Source organism: Argopecten irradians, chromosome 10 (genome assembly GCF_041381155.1).
Source record: "Argopecten irradians isolate NY chromosome 10, Ai_NY, whole genome shotgun sequence".
Lineage (NCBI taxonomy): Eukaryota > Metazoa > Mollusca > Bivalvia > Pectinida > Pectinidae > Argopecten > Argopecten irradians.
In genome coordinates, this window is record NC_091143.1 from 36,912,359 (window position 1) to 36,934,122 (window position 21,764).

Below are 21,764 nucleotides of genomic sequence, written 5' to 3' on the forward strand. Positions count from 1 at the left end.
GGATTCATAATTGTACAAATGATGGGGCTGACCCCCTGGGGCCTGAGGGGCGGGGTCAAAAGGGGCCAATTTGGCTATTTCCATATAAATGACTTCTTCTCTGAAACTAAGCATGGTATAGCACCCATAATACAATGGTAGCATCCTTATAGTGTGGGGGTTCAAAATAGTGCAAATGATAGGGCTGACCCCCCGGGGGCCTGAGGGGCGGGGTCAAAAGGGGTCAATTTGGCTATTTTCATATAAATGACTTCTTCTCTGCAACTAAGCATGGTATAGCACCCATAATGCAATGGTAGCATCCTTATAGGGTGGGGATTCCAAATTGTGCAAATGATAGGGCTGACCCCCGGGGGCCTGAGGGGCGTGGTCAAAAGTGGTCAATTTCGATATAAATGACTTTTTCTCTGCAACTTAACATGGGATTACGCTCATAATGCAATGGTTACATCCTTATAGGGTTTGGATTCAAAATTTTGCAAATGATAGAGCTGACCCCTCGGGGGCCTGAAGGGTGGGGTCAAAAGGGGTCAATTTGGCTATTTCCATATAAATGACTTCTTCTCTGCAACTAAGCATGGTATAGCACCCATAATGCAATGGTAGCATCCTTATAGGGTGGGGATTCCAAATTGTGCAAATGATAGGGCTTACCCCCGGGGGCCTGAGGGGCGGGCCGCGGGGTCAAAAGTGGTCAATTTCGATATAAATGACTTTTTCTCTGCAACTTAATATGGGATTACGCTCATAATGCAATGGTTACATCCTTATAGGGTTTGGATTCAAAATTTTGCAAATGATGGGGCTGACCCCTCGGGGGCCTGAAGGGTGGGGTCAAAAGGGGTTAATTTAGCTATTTCCATATAAATGACTTCTTCTCTGCAACTAAGCATGGTATAGCACCCATAATGCAATGGTAGCATCCTTATAGGATGGGGATTCCAAATTGTGCAAATGATAGGGCTTACCCCCGGGGGCCTGAGGGGCGGGCCGCGGGGTCAAAAGTGGTCAATTTCGATATAAATGACTTTTTCTCTGCAACTTAATATGGGATTACGCTCATAATGCAATGGTTACATCCTTATAGGGTTTGGATTCAAAATTTTGCAAATGATGGGGCTGACCCCTCGGGGGCCTGAAGGGTGGGGTCAAAAGGGGTTAATTTAGCTATTTCCATATAAACGACTTCTTCTCTGCAACTAAGAATGGAAGAGCACTAGGTCTTATAATGCAATGGTAGCATCCTTATGGGGTTGGGATTTGAAATTGTACAAATGATAGAGCTGACCCCCGGGGCCTTAGACGGCAATAGATGCGAGGTCAAAAAGGTCAACTAGGCTACTACTCTCATATAAATTACTTTGTCTCTGAACCTATGTATTGGATAGCATATTTGTATGGTATCAATAGCATCATTGTATGGTTGTGATTCAAAATTAAACTTTGGGAGTCAATTTTGCTTATTTTTCTAATTGTCAGAGTCTTGTGATAATTACTAACAAAAAACCAGGTGAGCGATACAGGCTCTCTGGGCCTCTTGTTCAAAATTGTAATCATTTCTAAAGATATTGTGACATCATAAAATAAGAATTCCATAGACTTTTTGCTGGGGAACTGTTTGAAAAATTAAGTAATTCCCATGGCAATTCTGCATTTAAAGTAAATTGTTTCTTATATCTCATATGCTTACTATATAGTTTTACTTTAATATTGTCCGAAATTTAAGTCTATATATGTTTTCTTGTTGATACATAAAATGACGTCCATATCGAACATCTTTGCTAGCCACACGGGGATTTTACTATTTACTCACACGGACGTAGCCTTTCGTGTCTGCATTAGTTCGTGATTTATGTATTTACTGAAACGGACGTAACCATTCGATCATATAAAAGGAATCGCTTTGGTCTCATTCGTTCATGTTTTGAAAATAATGTACTGAACCTAGTTCTTTGTTTTCATATATATTCGTCCACGCAATATTTCATGATATGCAGTAGCTGTTGATGTTCGCGATGTCTTTCTGATACCGAAACGACATTTTTCGACTGAGGTCAATATCACAAAATGTTCAGCTCTCGACATTGATATGATATATGGTATAGTATGTGTGAATCCTTGAAAACACTATAGAACATACTGGAAAAATCAACACTAGAACCAGTTCATTGGAGAACTATTTTTGTCAGTAAAAGGGACCTATGCCGTTGACAGTAATTTTCAAATACGTAATCACGAATTTAGCACGCGCGTCTATTACAGTAATAATTATCCTCCACAGATGTTTTACACGTCCTCAGTGATGTGTTTCCATTGCGTATGTGTACAATGTCATTTTTGTTGGTTTCTGGTCGATGTATCTAGTTAACAAACTAAATAATTGACAAGGATACGGATGAATGAAGACGCTTCAGAATGGTTTGTTATATTGTACAAACAATTGTCACCGTGTAATGCTAGATTTCATTCGTTTTTAGATAACTTTCTTTTATCAGATAGATGTATATTCTTCTAACGTTACAAAGCAAGACGTTCTTTCCATGACAAGTACGACTGGTATTCATTAAGCATGGCCTACTTTGGATCATTTGATATCATTAGAATACAAATGTATTGATGTTGTAATCCTGCAGTCGCCTGTCAAGCGTGTCTGCGGGATACCATTCAATGGTGCCGAGCTACCTTGTGGGTGTATTATTTTAGGAAAGAAGGTAAGAGTTCCTTTTGAACCCCCCTCTACATGTTTATGACAAAACTAAATTTTGGTGAGAAAACAAATGAATCATCTTCTTCATTCATTCTCAAATGTACTCAATAAACAAAAACACTCCATATTTATCATTGTATTAATTAAGCAGGATTAATTTTAAAGTCATAGTTTTGTGTAGATTTATTGCCATTGAGTCGCTAACTGATCCAGTAGTGTAGTGGTTAAGACGATAGACTTCAGAGCCGATGGTAAGTGTCAAGTATGGGGATTCAAATCTCGACGAGAGTAAGATTACATAATTCAAAAAGCTTGTTACAGCTTCATGTCACTTAACTAAGCAAAATGTATGAGTGTATGGATGCGACAAAGGAAAGTAGGTACATGTATACAAATAGTTTTTATTTTTTTTTCTGGATTTTTAAAATTTGTTTGTTCTCATTTTAACCCCAAAAAGACCATGCCCGAATTTTTATTGGTTTCCCTTCAAAAAAAACCTTTTCAGACACTTGACTAAAGCAAGAATAAATTATTTTTGGAGGGGGGTTCAAAAGGAACTCTATTTTATACCATTTTATAATATATAACTGTAAACAATAAGTTGTTCTTGTAAATTATACAGCAGAGGTATTGCCTAGTTACTTAAGGAACGTCCCTGCTATCTGTTTCAGATATTCTTGGTGACACTTTTGAATGATTAATTATCAAAAAATGTCCTCTACAGAATGGCTTTCAAAAGCATGTCAGTAGTACAATGACGTCATTTCTGGTTAATGAATCTATTACATTTGCAAAAGAAAATAACAGCAAACTTTTTACATGTATAGTGCTGTATTGCACCAAGGTTTGGTATCAAATTGGTTCAAGATACACCAAGGTACACGCCAGGGAAGTATTATTTCTCCGTGGCTGTACACAGTTTTCATCAATGACCTACTTAATGATTTATGTTCATCTCAGTACTCTCTTATCATACAAGATATAAATGTCCAACGCAAGCTGATGATATTACCCTTCTGTCTTTTTTGTAAACGTGGTTGTCCAAGGTGGCTGTCACGTATATTGTAGGCAGTAGTCACGAGCCGGTGTTAAATGGTGACCACATATTGGGAACTGTATGGTCAAGTGGCTTGTACGTATACGTACAGTAGTCACGATGGGTTAAACCGGTGACCCACATATAGGGGTTGATATGGCCAAGTGGCTGTTCACGTACATTTACAGTAGTCACGATGGTTAACTGGAGATCCACAAATTGGGGCTGGTATGGTCAGTGGCAGTCACGTACATTGCACAGTAGTCACGATGGTTAAATGGTGACCACATTATAGGGACTGTTATGGTCAAGTGGCTGTCACGTACATTGCACAGTAGTCACGACGGTTAAATGGTGACCACATATTGGGAACTATGGTCAAGTGGCTGTCACGTACATTGTACAGTAGTCACGATGGTTAAATGGTGACCACATAGTAGGGACTATGGTCAAGTAGACTGTCACGTATATTGGTACCAGTAGTCACGATGGTTATAAACGGTGACCACATATTGGGGTTGATATGGCCAAGTGGCTGTCACGTACATTGTACAGTATACGTTAGTCACGATGGTTAAATTGCAACATCTTCCGGGCGCTGTTGGTAGCATCGATGGTACATCACACAGGATTTATCGCCCTAGTACTGAACCTCAGGAGCTATACTATAGTGGACATCGACATAATTCATTGTGTCCATACACAAATAGTGATCAATAACAATTTAAATATAAGGCACGTAGAGGCAGGGTTTCGAGGTCACTTTAACGATGCACAGTGTTTCAATACCATGGCAATCGGAGACCGTCGAGAATTGGACATTCCACGGAACTGCTATTTATTGGAGGGCTGAAGTTGGTTGCGAGTTCCTAGTTCCTAGTTCCGTTTATTTAAAACGGAACTAGGAACTAGGAACTCGCAACCAACTTCTACGGAACTAGGAACTAGGAACTCGCAACCAACTTCAGCCCACCTATTTATTAGGAGATTGTATTTATCCGTCACATCATCCGGTAGTTACTCCGTACACTGTTTCACAAATACGTCGGCAAAATACCCCAACAGCGTAGACGAAGTCGGCGATTGAACAGAACGATTAGAAGATATAGGGTATTGTGTTGAACCTGTAATTCATTTGCTTAAGATAGATTGTATCATTAGCACTTTATATAGACATAACCGCACCGATATTGGTAGAATTATTTGTTTATGTGCGTGTCTTGCCAACAGACGTGGACGTTTATTCTATTCATTAATTAAAGTTAGTAATGTTAAACATTTTCCACAAACTTTATATTGTTTCTCTGGTATTAGAGTTAGCATTCAGTTATCTGTCCGTCTCTGTCTCTCTGCTTTCACAATTACATCCTCGATACTCCAGGGGTTCCGTTCACTTACGATCTCTACACCCCTGGACTATCTCATAGTAAAACCGGAGGCAACAGAACAGTACAGGAAATTCAGTCATTTGATGTACATCAAAAGAGCCGTATAACGGTACACTGTGGTCGACTGTGTGGCTTTGATGTTAGGCGTCGCTCTCTCTGTAGTCTTCAGAGGAAATCTTTACTGGCCTGCGATTGGTCAAATGTTTTCCACTGAGCTGCCTTCAATTTTACTATGAGATAGTCCAGGGGTGTAGAGATCGTTTGCGTTAGTGATCGGAACCCCTGGAGTATCGAGGATGTCACAATTATGCCGCCAAATATAACATAACAGCGCAGCTAAATTGAATAGGATATACAGAGATATCGAATTGTGAACATTTTATGTAAATATGTTATTCATTTGCTGAAAGTTTATCGTGCTATTGGCACTTTATAAATACAAATGGCTACAAAAATGCTTCGCCTGTCCCTCTAATATAATATCCTCTTACTGTAATGTACCCGCTCGTCCGCAAGGTCGAGTCGGTTCCAACTGTTTGTCAGATATTGTCTCCCATACCTTTACTCTGTGACCAATCGCGAGTGCATGCGCTTCGACGCGTTCGTAGTAATTAATATTTTAATAATAATGTATAAACAGTGTGTATAATATAAGATGAGGAACACAAACGTTTATTGCAATTTAGTTTTCAAGAATTTTAAAATTCGAAAAAAAGAACAGAAAAAGATAATTAATATTGGAAAATCAAGTAAAAGGTTTCTCCCTGCCCGATACGGATACGGATACGTTTACCGATTCGGATTCGTGCTTAGTGCGAAAACTCTATAAGGACGTTAATTAATCAAACAAACAAACAAAAAAAGCCTTGTATACATGCTCTTTTTATGTGTGGTGAGTTGATTTTTAGCTCACCTGGCCCGAAGGGCCAGTGAGCTTATGTCATGGCGCGGCGTCCGTCGTCCGTCGTCCGTCGTCCGTCCGTCCGTCCGTCCGTCCGTCGTCCGTCTGTCCGTCAACATTTCCTTTAAATCGCTACTAGTCATAGAGTTCTGCATGGATTGTAACCAAATTTGGCCACAAACATCCTTGGGGGAGGGGAACAGAACTTGTATAAATTTTGGCTCTGACACCCCGGGGGCAGGAGGGGCGGGGCCCAATAGGGGAAATATAGGTAAATCCTTTAAATCGCTACTTGTCATAGAGTTCTGAATGGAATGTAACAAAATTTGGCCACAAACATCCTTGGGGGGAAGGGGAACAGAACTTGTATAAATTTTGGCTCTGACCCCCCGGGGGAAGGAGGGGCGGAGCCCAATAGGGGAAATAGAGGTAAATCCTTTAAATCGCTACTAGTCATAGAGTTCTACATGGATTGTAACTAAATTTTGCCACAAACATCCTTGGGGGAAGGGGGAACAGAACTTGTATAAATTTTGGCTCTGACCCCCCGGGGGCAGGAGGGGCGGGGCCCAATAGGGGAAATAGAGGTAAATCCTTTAAATCGCTACTTGTCATAGAGTTCTACATGGATTGTAACCAAATTTGGCCACAAACATCCGTTGGGGAAGGGGAATAGAACTTGTATAAATTTTGGCTCTGACCCCCCGGGGGCTGGAGGGGCGCGGGGCCCAATAGGGGAAATATAGGTAAATCCTTTAAATCGCTACTTGTCATAGAGTTCTGAATGGAATGTAACAAAATTTGGCCACAAACATCCTTGGGGGAAGGGGAACAGAACTTGTATAAATTTTGGCTCTGACCCGCCGGGGGCAGGAGGGGCGGGGCCCAATAGGGGAAATAGAGGTAAATCCTATAAATTGCTACTAGTCGTAGAGTTCTGCATGGATTGTAACCAAATTTGGCCAGAAACATCCTTGGGGGAAGGGGAACAGAACTTGTATAAATTTTGGCTCTGGCCCCCCGGGGGCTGGAGGGGTGGGGCCCAATAGGGGAAATAGAGGTAAATCCTTTAATTCGCTACTAGTCATAGAGTTCTGCATGGAATGTAACCAAATTTGGCCAGAAATATCCTTGGGAGAATAAGAACTGAGTTTTGAAAAAATTTTGGCTCTGGTCCCCGGGGCAGGAGGGGCGGGGCCCAATAGGGGAATTATAGGTAAATTCTATAAATTGCTACTTAATTGTCCAAGAGTTTTGTATGGATTGTAACTAAATTTTGCCACAAACATCCTTGGGGGTAGGAGAACAGAAATTGTATGAATTTTGGCTCTGACCCCCAGGGGGCAGGAGGGGCAGGGCCCAATAGGGGAAATAGAGGTAAATTCTATCAATCGCTACTTGTCCTAGAGTTCTACATGGATTGTAACCAAATTTGGCCACAAACATCCGTGGGGGTAGGGGAACAGAACTTGTATAAATTTTGGCTCTGACCCCCCGGGGGCAGGAGGGGCGGGGCCCAATAGGGGAAATAGAGGTAAATCCTTTAAATCGCTACTTGTCATAGAGTTCTGCATGGATTGTAACCAAATTTGGCCACAAACATCCTTGGGGGAAGGGGAACAGAACTTGTATAAATTTTGGCTCTGGCCCCCCGGGGGCTGGAGGGGTGGGGCCCAATAGGGGAAATAGAGGTAAATCCTTTAATTCGCTACTAGTCATAGAGTTCTGCATGGAATGTAACCAAATTTGGCCAGAAATATCCTTGGGAGAATAAGAACTGAGTTTGTATAAATTTTGGCTCTGGTCCCGGGGCAGGAGGGGCGGGGCCCAATAGGGGAATTATAGGTAAATTCTATAAATTGCTACTTAATTGTCCAAGAGTTTTGTATGGATTGTAACTAAATTTTGCCACAAACATCCTTGGGGGTAGGAGAACAGAACTTGTATAAATTTTGGCTCTGACCCCCAGGGGGCAGGAGGGGCAGGGCCCAATAGGGGAAATAGAGGTAAATTCTATCAATCGCTACTTGTCCTAGAGTTCTACATGGATTGTAACCAAATTTGGCCACAAACATCCGTGGGGGTAGGGGAACAGAACTTGTATAAATTTTGGCTCTGACCCCCGGGGGCAGGAGGGGCGGGGCCCAATAGGGGAAATAGAGGTAAATCCTTTAAATCACTTCTTCTCATAGAGTTCTGCATGGATTGTAACCAAATTTTGCCAGAAACAACATCCTTGGGGGAAGGGGAACAGAAACTTGTATAAATTTTGGCTCTGGTCCCCTGGGGGCAGGAGGGGTGGGGCCCAATAGGGGAAATAGAGGTAAATCCTATAATTCGCTACTAGTCATAGAGTTCTGCATGGAATGTAACCAAATTTGGCCAGAAATATCCTTGGGAGAATAAGAACTGAGTTTGTATAAATTTTGGCTCTGGTCCCCGGGGCAGGAGGGGCAGGGCCCAATAGGGGAATTATAGGTAAATTCTTTAAATTGCTACTTAATTGTCCAAGAGTTTTGTATGGATTGTAATCAAATTTGGCCACAAACACCCTTGGGGGTAGGAGAACAGAACTTGTATAAATTTTGGCTCTGATCCCCGGGGGCTGGAGGGGTGGGGCCCAATAGGGGAAATAGAGGTAAATCCTTTAAATCACTTCTTCTCATAGAGTTCTGCATGGATTGTAACCAAATTTGGCCAGAAACATCCTTGGGGGAAGGGGAACAGAACTTGTATAAATTTTGGCTCTGATCCCCCGGGGGTAGGAGAGGTGGGGCCCAATAGGGGAAATAGAGGTAAATATTAAAATTCCTTCAGAAAAGAAACAATGAACCTGTATTCAGAAAATTATTTGGCATTACAAACCAGGTGAGCGATACAGGCCCTCTGGGCCTCTTGTTAGGTTGCGTTTCAGGAAGCCGAGTGCTACGACTATAAAACATGCACGTCAATAGACTGTCTTTCCTTGGAAGCACACACAGCATAGTGATTACTAGTCCGCTAAACCTGCCTATATTATTAGGCTTTTTTTTTGCCTAATATATATAAGGCAAAAAAAAAAAAAATTAAAAGCCTAATAATATAGGCAGGTTTAGCGGACTAAGTGATTACCAGAGTAGCCTTTGCAGGAAATCTCTTATTCAGGATCTTCCCGCATCAGTATTTTGTACAATGATCGATGTCAATCAGGAAGCAAGTTAGTGTTCGCCTACGTGTACTCTGAGCAGAGTATCTAACTTCCTGTACCTTAGCTAACTTATTTTTATTTCATGGATGGAGTATTAAACATTGGCAATGTTGATTTGTATAAAGATACGTATACAAAATAACCACTGCCTGCTGGTCTATCTTCGGTTCATCCTCGATACTCCAGGGGTTCCGATCACTTACGATCTCTACACCCCTGGACTATCTCATAGTGAAATTGAAGGCAGCTCAGCTGAAAACATTTGACCAATCACAGGCCAGCAAAGATTTCCTTTGAAGACTACAGAGAGAGCGACGCCTAACATCAAAGCCACACAGTCAACCACAGTGTACCGTTATACGGTTCTTTTGATGTACATCAAATGACTAAATTACCTGTTCTATTCTGTTTCCTCCAGTTTTTCTATGAGATAGTCCAGGGGTGTAGAGATCGTAAGTAATCGGAACCCCTGGAATATCGAGGATGTCTTCGGTTAAAAAAACTAGATCAAATAATTCTGTATAATCATCAAATTATCATTAGGTGATTCTGACTAATCAAATGTCTCATTACAACCTGACTAATTAAATGTCTCATTACAACCTGATTAATCAAATGTCTCATTACAACCAATATTTTCAGTAGAGTAACATATACAATACGTTTACATACGTAGTACACAGTACTAAGAGGACTGGTCCGTCTCAAGGGACGTAACTCTAACTGTAAATCATTAAAAGTCGACGTTAACAGCTTGAGGTAATACGAGAGTTCAATAGACGAGGGTGGGGCGAGCATCAAAGTGCCGATCGCTTGGTCGGTGACATTGTAAAAAATAATCTTCCATGCACTCAAAAGTAATTTTATATATAGTTTGTAAACGATGTCTTCAACTCTCCGAAAGATTCAATTTAAAAAAGTATAGAATTTGTATGCATGATTTGATTTTGGAAAATTATTTGATTGTTTTTCATTCATTTCTATTGAATGCCTATTGTCATTTACGAACATACAATGTTAACTTACAGATTGAATGTATAAGTTGGAATAATATACCGGGAGAACAACGACTTTGTAGCATGTGTAATTTAAACAAAATTGAAGATGATTTTCATTATTTCTTTAACTATACTGACGATCAATTATGAACCAATAGATAGAAATTTATTATCTAGATATTACATTTTGTATAATGAAACACCAAATACTTTTGTTTTGATACTCTTTTCCATTATGCAATCAACAACGAAATAATTTCCCTAACAAAGTATATAATTATTATATAAGATAGACTGAATTCAGTTCATTAATATAACCAGTATATCCTATGTATATTATAGTAGATGTGTAATAGTTACTGTGTGTAATAGTTACTGTGTGCAAGAGTTACTGTGTAATAGTTATTGTGTGTAATAGTTACTGTGTGTAATAGTTTATGTGTGTAATAGTTACTGTGTCTGTGTGTAATAGTTACTGTGTGTTATAGATACTGTGTGTAATATTTACTGTGAGTAATAGTTACTGTGAGTAATAGTTACTGTATGTAATAGTTACTGTGTCTGTGTGTAATAGTTACTGTGTGAAATAGTTACTGTGTGTAATAGTTACTGTGAGTAATAGTTACTGTGTGTAATAGTTACTGTGAGTAATAGTTACTGTGTGTAATAGTTACTGTGTAATAGTTACTGTGTGTAATAGTTACTGTGTGTAATAGTTACTGTGAGTAATAGTTACTGTGTGTAATAGTTACTGTGTGTAATAGTTACTGTGTGTAATAGTTACTGTGTGTAATAGTTACTGTGTGTAATAGTTACTGTGTGTAATAGTTACTGTGTGTAATAGTTACTGTGTGTAATAGTTACTGTGTTGTAGTAATAGTTACTGTGTGTATATACTTGTAGTTACTGTGTGTAATAGTTACTGTGTGTAATAGTTACTGTGTGTAATAGTTACTGTGTCTGTGTGTAATGATTACTGTGTGTAATAGTCACTGTGTAATATGTTACTGTGTGTAATAGTTACTGTGTGTAATAGTTACTGTGTGTAATAGTTACTGTGTGTAATAGTTACTGTGTGTAATAGTTACTGTATGTAATAGTTACTGTGTGTAATAGTTACTGTGTGTAATAGTTATTGTGTGTAATAGTTACTGTATGTAATAGTTACTGTGTGTAATAGTTATGTGTGTAATAGTCACTGTGTGTAATAGTTATTGTGTGTAATAGTTACTGTGTGTAATAGTCACTGTGTGTAATAGTTATTGTGTGTAATAGTTACTGTGTGTAATAGTTACTGTGTGTAATAGTTACTGTATGTAATAGTTACTGTGTGTAATAGTTACTGTGTGTAATAGTTACTGTGAGTAATAGTTACTGTATGTAATAGTTACTGTGTGTAATAGTTACTGTGTGAATAGTTACTGTATGTAATAGTTACCGTGTCTGTGTGTAATAGTTACTGTGTGTAATAATTACTGTGTGTAATAGTTATTGTGTGTAATAGTTACTGTATGTAATAGTAACTGTGTATAATACATGTAGTTACTATACTATTCTATTGTTAATGTTCTTTACATGCATGTTTACGAGAATAAAATCATTGCCATTGTGACGAGTGGCCTGTTCAGTTATACATATGTAGATCAATCTAGTCCAGTCAAAATTCACCTGTCGCCAAAACTCATTTCAATACTTGAATTACCTTGAGCCTTTCGGCTCATTGATTTACAACAGACATATATTTACTACACAAAGCATTAAATCTTCTATAGATAGAAGTATATGTAGTATATATCCTTGACACACGTCCACACTCTTATCCAACACACACCTTCGCCATGCTGACATACTGACATGTACACCGACACACACACTTCTCGTAAGTATACAAGATTATGTAGAGGTATTATGCGAATTTTGAATTATAACATATCATTTCTTAACTTATCATTTAATTCAATATATTTCCTAAATCTGATAACTCTTTTTTTTCTCTGTTTCTAAAAGTTGAATTAATTTACTCATACTCGATCTAACAAAAATAATATTCCTTAATAAAACGCTTTCATAAAAATTTGAATAGCATCCAAATTCCAAAATAAACAAGCTTTTACAGTAATGGCATTTTCTTCCTTATCTTTCTAAATTATTAAACATGTCCGTTTCAATATTTAATTTGTGAGATGATAATCGTATTTTTGTTATTACTTTTATATTCACGACACTAATTGGTTTTGTTATATAAGTGTAAAAAAAAAAAAATGACCAATAAACATGTACAATGGACATTTTGAAAATGAATCATTTTTTTCTTCACATTCTTGCTTGAATATGTCACATAATTTTAAAAATAGGTTTGATAACATTAATTATACAGTAAGATACCTGGTTGTTGATTAGGTTCTGTCTTAGCCCTGCAGGTCGGGCGTTAGAATTGTACCTGCTGCCCCTATTGCATGATCGTAAAAGGCGACTAAATTTAGGATCTCATCTTTTCTCTTCTTCCTAACTGACTTAATCTTTCCTTATGCCTCCCTTGGCACCGCCTCGCCTTTGTTCTGGAGTTGAGCGTTCGCCCATGTGAAGAAGGCTCTGGGTTCTGTCCCCTGGCCGAGACGCACCAAAGTCTATAAAAGTGGTAGTTTCTGCCCCTGCTTAGCGCTCAGCACACAGAGAATGGGACGACTGGTTCGCCCGTTGTCAGTATAATGTGACCGGGTGGGGTGTGTTGCTTGATGTCTTCGGCGGCATGCTTCAGTGATATAGCACTATCAAAAGGGCAACAGTTCCACTATACAAGAAGACACAACATGAATATACCACAGTCTCCCAAAACACGCACCTCGCACAACATACACGCAACAAACCACATACATGGGAGGCAAACGTCCTTACTTGACCATAGTTGTTAATAGGACGTTTTTAATTTTTATTTAAAAAAAAATTAATCAAACAAACAAGGTTCTGTCTTAATTTGTATTGATTGTAATTAAACATTTTTATAAGCTCATATAGTCTGACCATGTCCGATTTCTGACCTAATTTTACAAACCGCTTTAGTTAATTTACTTTCAACCATTACTTTACAAAAAAAGATACAGTTTCGTAGATGTTTCCAGACTTTTCCGACTTTTTTTTCTTCTAATTATTAAAAGGGAATTAATTGTCCTTTTTTACTTTAATTTAGAAAGGTCGATTGTAAAAACACAAAATCCCTGATTATAGTGTATTATTCACGCTGTTCTCACTGTTTTCAAGCCGTTGTAAGTCGTGGACTTGTAATAAGGCCGATCTATTCCGAATTGGCATATGACAGAGTTATCTGCACTTGCGGGTAGGTATTGATTGTGACGTCAGGTGTTTGCGAGCGTAACGTCATATGTTTCGGAGAAAACGACGTGAATTGCGCTCACAAAATAATGACGAAACAATCGATACCTATCCGCAAGGGAGCTAACTCTGTAATATGCAAAGACGAAATATTTGGTTTCATCATTGATCATCTCTGATATTACGTCAATATACATGTGAAGTGCATGCGTGCACACATTTACAATCATTTCGATCGTCTACTCTACAAATATTACTCACTTTATATAATATAACATTACATTGTCTGCTCAACAATTAGACCGCTGGCCAAGGTCTGTTGCAATGCTCGCTTGGATTTTATACTGTTCCTTCAACTTTAAGTCTTTACTCCTACTCTGGTATATTCGTAATTACATGAAATTTGTCAGCCCAGTACAGGTATTCCAACCCCAGGGGGTCCATTTATACATTTGTGACAGTCCCTCTCACAGACTCGAATAAGTACAGTAATTATAAGTATGTGAGTCGATCCCGGGGATACAGCTGTTACATTGAACAAAATACAGTTAATATTTATTTCAATGGACATGTAATATCAAATTTCATCACATTGTTTTTATTAATTGTCGCGTGAAAATCATTGTAACACATTAGGTTATACATTTTATGTACATAGATAGTCTGTTACAATGTTAAATAATCGCCAGCTGCTGTGCCAATCAAACCCAACGTGACTATGCATTTTGTATTGTGTATGTTATTTGCTTCGACATTGAATAGATACACGTGCGTTTGCGGGCAAGAGGTGTGGCTATGTTACACATGGCGATATTTAAGTTAACGTTACTTCGATCATTTACATGTATATATATTGTCACATGTTTCACAAATGAAACGAAAATTTGTAACAATTTGTTACAATTTATTTACATTTATTACCATTTACAGCGAAAGCTATACTGTATATAACTTTCTTTTGCGGCTACGAAATCTCGCGATTTTCGCAAAACATTTCCGCGGGGATGAATTTTTGCGAATTAAAAATTGAATGGAAATACATTTGAATTTAATTATGAAAGAATTTCAATTCGCGCAGACTCACTATCGTGAATTTATTAAGATCGGAAAAATCGCGAGAATAAATCGAAAACGCGAAAGAAAGTACACTATACAAAATAACAATATCCCATAGCCACTTCCTACACACTTCCTCACTCCCTCTTCCACACATACCACACACACACACTTCCTACACACTTCCTCACTCCCTCTTCCACACATACCACACACACACTTCCTACACACTTCCTCACTCCCTCTTCCACACATACCACACACACACTTCCTACACACTTCCTCACTCCCTCTTCCACACATACCACACACACACTTCCTACACACATCCTTCACTCCACCCTCTTCCACACATACACACACACACTTCCTACACACTTCCTCACTCCCTCTTCCACACATACCACACACACACTTCCTACACACTTCCTCACTCCCTCTTCCACACATACCACACCACACACACACTTCCTCACTCCCTACACACATACCACACCACACTTCCCACTCTTCCACACATACCACACACACACTTCCACACACACTTCCTCACTCACCTCACCCTCTTCCACACATACCACACACACACTTCCTACACACTTCCTCACTCCCCTTCCAACAACCCCACACACACTACTTCACACACACACTTACCACACACACACTTCCTACACACTTCCTCACTCCCTCTTCCACACATACCACACACACACCTTCCTACACACTTCCTCACTCCCTCTTCCACACATACCACACACACACTTCCTACACACTTCCTCACTCCCTCTTCACACATACCACACACACACTTCCTACACACTTCCTCACTCCCTCTTCCACACATACCACACACACACTTCCTACACACTTCCTCACTCCCTCTTCCACCACATACCACACACACACTTCCTACACACTTCCTCACTCCCTCTTCCACACATACCACACACACACTTCCTACACACTTCCTCACTCCCTCTTCCACACATACCACACACACACTTCCTACACACTTCCTCACTCCCTCTTCCACACATACCACACACACTCTTCCACACGCACTTCCTCAATTCTCTTCCAGTGAATCGCACTTCAATTAGTATCTAAGATTATTATCAAAGTTCGATTTGCTTATTTTGAAATGTTGTTAATGGTATGTTTTGAACCTGAAAATATTTGTATCATAAATCTAGAATAGGCATTTACCCGAAAACGCAAACTGTAGACCTTATGTATACGTATAATACCTTGTGAAGCCGCTGACTAAAATGACGTCACAAGACCACGCGACCGCCTAGCTCGTTACCTCTTAACCGTATTCGGCATGATCCGTAAATCACGACCAAAACCAGCCGACAGCACTGAAAGCTATACGATTTGTTGGGTGGGATTTGATTTTGTATTGTTCTAAAACGATTTCCTGATTTATTATCAAAAACAATGTTGAATACACAAATCCTTTTAGAAGTGAAATTTTCTTTAATATACGGAAAAAAAACCCATCTAACATGGGTCTGCGAAGTGGACAGACATACATGTACCTCAACCCGATTGTAAGATTTTGCTTGCCTCGGGAAGCCATCGGTAGACCAGCCAAAATCTTTGACCTGGGTTGAGATATCCCTATCCACTTGTCAGACCCATGCGAAACTTTTTTAGTTATTTGAAAGGACCAGATCGGTTGAATAAATTGTCTAACACTTCTATCTTTTTCATTGTAGATATTCCGTGGAGAGCTACCAAGAACTAGCGGATTGATATATTACAACTTACACATGGCCGATGTACCATACTGATGACGTCACAAGTAAATAAATGCTACAGCGACTTGAAACTATAACCATTCCGTCACCAGCATATCCACGGAGCTCGTACTTTACTACTGACGTCACAGGTAAATGTGATTCTACACACGTCATGAAGACTTGAGTAACGTAATACGCCTGACGTCATAGAAGACTTGAGACTGTAACCATTCCATCCTTACTACTGATGCCTTCAGCGTTGTACTTAAAGACACGTCACGAATACTTGAGACAGCATCATACTTTTAACATCACAAATACATGTGATTTAGCAAGTTTCCATGACAATTTGGTTGTTGTCATACCGCCGATAATAGTAGTAATGTGATGCACTGCAATCATGTTTGTGTTGAAGAATAAAACGCCCTTCAAATACCTGAGGATCAACAGAAACTCGGTCTTTGCGCTATGTTTTGTATTTCTGCTACTTTTCGCCAACTTCCGGTACAACCAACCCACGCAGTTCCGGTTCAGCCATAGCAACGTGAGCGGAGTGTGTACATTGCCTGATATTGATCCATTTGATGAGGAAATCATGAAATTTAACTGGCACCCTGACCCAGTGGTGTGTGACGATAGTCCACCATTCATGTATATTGACAGAAAAGGCTTCATACATATAAACACTACTACAGTGAAAAAGCTAGCGGTGGGAGATATTCACTGTTCATACCAACACGTGGAACGCCACGAAGATGATGATGTCATATTTAAACCGGAAATGTATGTAACTAAGCCGGAGTACGTGGATAGTGACTTCATTGTTGCCAGGTGTCGAGACAGGTATAAGAAAGTCTTATATGAAAATCTACTTATCAATGTGAACTCCCGTCCTGTGTTGGAATCACGGAACATTCGTAAGGAATCGCCAGATCGAATGAGTGTACTAATCCTGGGTATAGATTCGCTTTCTAGAAATAGCGCTATACGAAAACTTCCTAAGACTATGAAATATGTTGAAGACGTTTTGGGAGGAATAACCTTTAAGGGCTTTACAAAAGTGGGCGAAAATACATTTCCTAATTTGGTGCCCCTGTTGACGGGAAGAAAGGCAGACCCTAAAGAATTGCCCCATGTTTTTGATGAAGCCTACTACGACTCCATGCCACTGATACATCACAATTTTTCAAGAGCTGGCTACGCGACGTTATACGCCGAGGACTGGCCTGCATTCTCAACGTTTAACTACGCGGCAAATGGATTTAAAATACAGCCGAGTGATCACTATATACGGCCATTGTATCTGGCTATGAAAAAATTGCAGCCTCTCACCACCTCTCTAGACCAAGTGTTGCTCTATCTGGAGGATAAAAACATCAAACTGAAATCTTCATCGCTTTGTTTCCAGGGAAGGCTAAAACATCTCATGTTTCTCGAGTATTATAAAAGATTTGTTGATAGTTACAAGAATGAAGCAAAATTTGCTTTCACATGGTTAAACGAAATCAGTCATGACTACTCTAATTTTCTAGAAATAGCCGATCATGATTTCGTCCAGTTTTTAACGTGGCTTAAAATGAGTGGACATCTAGATAATAGTGTGCTGGTGTTGATCAGCGACCACGGAAGCCGCTCCGAGGCCATACGGAACACTGTGGCGGGGCGAATAGAGGTTCGAATGCCGCTCCTTTCTGTAGTTCTTCCAGGCAGATTTAAACAACGTCATCCAGACCTTATAGATACACTATTACAAAATACGAAAGTCATAACAACACCGTTTGACGTCCACGCATTTATTGCTGACGTATTACACAACAATTTCGATCAAAAGCCTCTGTCCAAGAAAGACGGCAAACTTGCCAGAGAAATAAGTCTTTTTCGGAAAATACCAAAAGAACGGACGTGCACTGATGCGGGGATTCATGAGCTTTACTGTGCCTGTTTTACAAGTACACGAGTTAATGTATCCACCGCTATAGTAACTGAAATAGCGCGAGCAAGCATCACCAAAATTAATCTCTTGTTAGCGAGAGTGAAGGATAAATGTGCGGAGCTAACTTTGTCTACGATAAAAGATGCTCAATTAATTGAATCGAATTTCAAACGTGTTGTCGAGTATGAGAAATTCACATTAAGGAATTTTATCTTCCAACCTGAACAAGACAGAAGAAAATATCTGATATTGTTTAAAGCGGCCCCAAGTAATGCCTTGTTTGAAGTGACAGCGAGCGTGGCCAGTGATAACGCCATAGACTTGGGTGATATTTTAAGGACAAATAAGTACAGAGACCAATCTAAATGTATGGTAGATAGGTTACTCAGGAACTACTGTCTGTGTGTTTAAAAAGTTGTTCGAACATGTCAATGAAGCTCCATGATTCAAGAATCGAAGGTCAAAATCAACAAGGAAAAGAAGGTTCTTCAGAAAAATGTTCTTATTTCTGTTTCACACAGTTTCTTTGACAATGTTTTATGTCATTTCAGTCATCGACACTGCACGCGGCGTAATTACGCCGAATGCATTGATGACGTCACGTAATTGTCTAGCGCGTGTGGTTTGTCTTACTCATTATCTTTTCATAACTGCATTTAATGTTTTGTTATGGGGAGAAAGAGATTTTACAGGTGTCTGTCAGGTGGACTCAACCCTCGTGAAAAATTTTGGCCGTCAAGCCTCAGGTAGATCAGCCAAAATGTTTCACTCCGCTGGAGAAAATCCCTGTCCTTATATTAATTCACCTCCCACCTCTATTAATTCACCACCTCCTCCCTTAACATTTAAAATGGCGTATTGCAATGAAAGATTGTGAATTGGAATACATTTTTTATTAGTCTGATGAATATGTGTTTCTTGTGATAGAAATCCAGTTTCGTATATAGTATCCTCGATACTCCAGGGGTTACTATCACTGACATCATATCCCCCCTGGACCATCCTCGATACTCCAGGGGTTACTATCACTGACGTCATATCCCCCTGGACCATCCTCGATACTCCAGGGGTTACTATCACTGACGGCATATCCCCCCTGGACCATCCTTGATACTCCAGGGGTTACTATCACTGACGTCATATCCACCCCTGGACCATCCTTGATACTCCAGGAGTTACAATCACTGACGTCATAAAATGTATCCACCCCTGTACCATCCTCGATACTCCAGGGGTTACTATCACAGACGTCATATCCATCCCAGGCCCCGATTTCTCGAAACAAAAATGCAGACTTAAGTCAAAACTTAAGTTTTTCTCCTTATGTAATTTACAATACTCCATGGGTTACAATCACTGATGTCATATCCACACCTAGACCATCCTCGATACTCCAGGGGTTACTCTCGCTGACGTCATATCAGTCCACTCCTGGACCATCCTCGATACTCCATTGGTTACTATCACTGACGTCATATCCACCCCTGGACCATCCTCGATACTCCAGGGGTTACTTTCACTGACGTCATATCCACACCTGGACTGTCTCATAGAACATGTAATATAGTCCTTTGATGTACATCAAAAGAGCCGTAAACCGGTAAACTAAGATTGATTGTGTTGGGCATTTTCTTTGGGCTTTGAAGTTGGGCGCCGCTCTCTCTGTTATCTTCAAAAGAAGTCTCTGCAGGCCTGTGATTTTCTCCTGAACTGCCTCCAGTTTTACTATGAGAGGTCCAGGGGTGGATATAACGTCAGTGATAGTAACACCTGCAGTATGGAGGATACATACATGCATGTGATAACAGGTGTATAGTTTTATATAGTCGAATAATTCTGCAGTTCTGTCGCATGTTGCCATTTTATTCTACCTATCTCTGTAGATGCAAATGTAAACGAATAAACTATACATTCCTAGCTTACTATATATGTGTTTGTAGTATGTAAGAGTTACTTCCCTTTACTTGCAAAAAATGTTTGTATTTATATCTGATATATTTCAATTCTATTAAAGATAAATATTTTTATCAAGATATTTTTTGTCCACAAACTGTGGTTAGTTTAATGAGAGGCTTTGTAAAGGCTTATTCGGTCCATTGACTGTGTCGTCATAAATGCCAGATTACACGGATCACGTGCATGTATATATGAACGGAAATATTTGTTTTGAAATTGAATCACTTGACGTATTCTGATCTATATATCGGTCACTTTGTCGTTTAAACTGTGAGGGGTGAGGGAGTACTATAATGTCAACTTAGTCTAAGGAAATTAACGGTAACGTTTTAGAAATTTTCCACGGTTTTATCGCATTATTTTTTTTTTTTTTTTTTTTAATATGTGATTTGGTTTTGGTTTACCCTGCATCATACATGTATATAATTTTTGTACCACCCATAATGCTTTTGATCAAATGACCATATGACGTCAATCACCGAACACCCAGTGTGACGAACTTGTATTTCTGAAATGTGGATAAGTGATACGAGTACTGAAATTCATTGACATACAGGCTAACGTGACGATACCCAATTTAGTACACTTTTTGAAGATAATTTTTAAAATTTTCTAGCGTGCTTTAATCCAGAGTTTTCTCTTAGTTTTACATGTAATTTCATGATTTGTTTACTTGTCAACAGTGCATGTAATTATAAATAGAGGGCTTTGAAGCATGCGCGGTCCAGTCCTGTGTTTCAGCAGGTTTGAGTACCTAAAATTTTACACCTCCTAAATTTCATTTGATTAATAAATGTCTAGACATGATAAAAACTGTTGAACTCATTTATGGAAAGTTCAAACATTTTCTAGTTTATTTAAGTCACATATTTGCCAAAAAAATTTCCATTCAGCAATAGTTTTCCTTGTTTTAAAATATATCGTGTTTTTACACAATTTCCTTATTGTCATGTTTGAATAGAGATAATAAACAGCAAGAAAAAAATGACCTAAAACAATTACAATTATGCACCTTCATTTTTTTTCAGGATAATTGTTGTCAATTTAGATTGTTAACTGAAAATTCTGTTTCATATACAGTGTACCGATTAAGGTAGCGCCATGTTATAAGTATAATGCAATTCAAAGCATATTATTACTTGGACATAATTTATACAATGTATGCTCGGGGTTTGTTGAAAATGTATAGTGCATCGCGACCCATGGACAGTGATTGATGCCTATGTTGTATTACAATGGACAAATTACTCTGAATTCTACGTATGTGGTCATTTTCTGTATGTGATTTTTTTCTATATAGACCACGAAAAATAGTTTTATTTTTACCAATTTATTCATTCACCATTTTCTGCAAGCATCTGTTTCTCATAATCATTATCAACATTTTGCAAAATCTGACGTTAAACAACTAAACATATTTTTTTTGTTTATCCAAATATTAATGTCCTGTATGCAATCTATACAAGACTGGCGCGATTGTGGTTAACCATTTCATTTCCTGTTTACTACCACAGTAAATTGAGATTA

At 39.1% G+C, this 21,764-nt stretch overlaps 1 protein-coding gene across 5 annotated transcripts in view; it reads left to right on the forward strand.

The window, feature by feature from the left end:
- Positions 1 to 19,555, forward strand: part of LOC138333804 (uncharacterized) — a 33,012-nt gene extending 13,457 nt beyond the window's left edge. For 4 of the 5 annotated variants that reach the window (XM_069282412.1, XM_069282415.1, XM_069282413.1 and 1 more), the window contains one exon: positions 16,325 to 19,555. In XM_069282412.1, the coding sequence (XP_069138513.1) occupies positions 16,749 to 18,692 (1,944 nt within the window). In that variant the 5' untranslated portion in view covers positions 16,325 to 16,748 and the 3' untranslated portion in view covers positions 18,693 to 19,555. Of the gene's footprint in view, positions 1 to 12,043; positions 12,097 to 16,324 lie in introns of those variants that run through there. The other variant, XM_069282416.1, reaches the window with a different exon arrangement.
- The last annotated feature ends 2,209 nt before the right edge of the window (positions 19,556 to 21,764 follow it).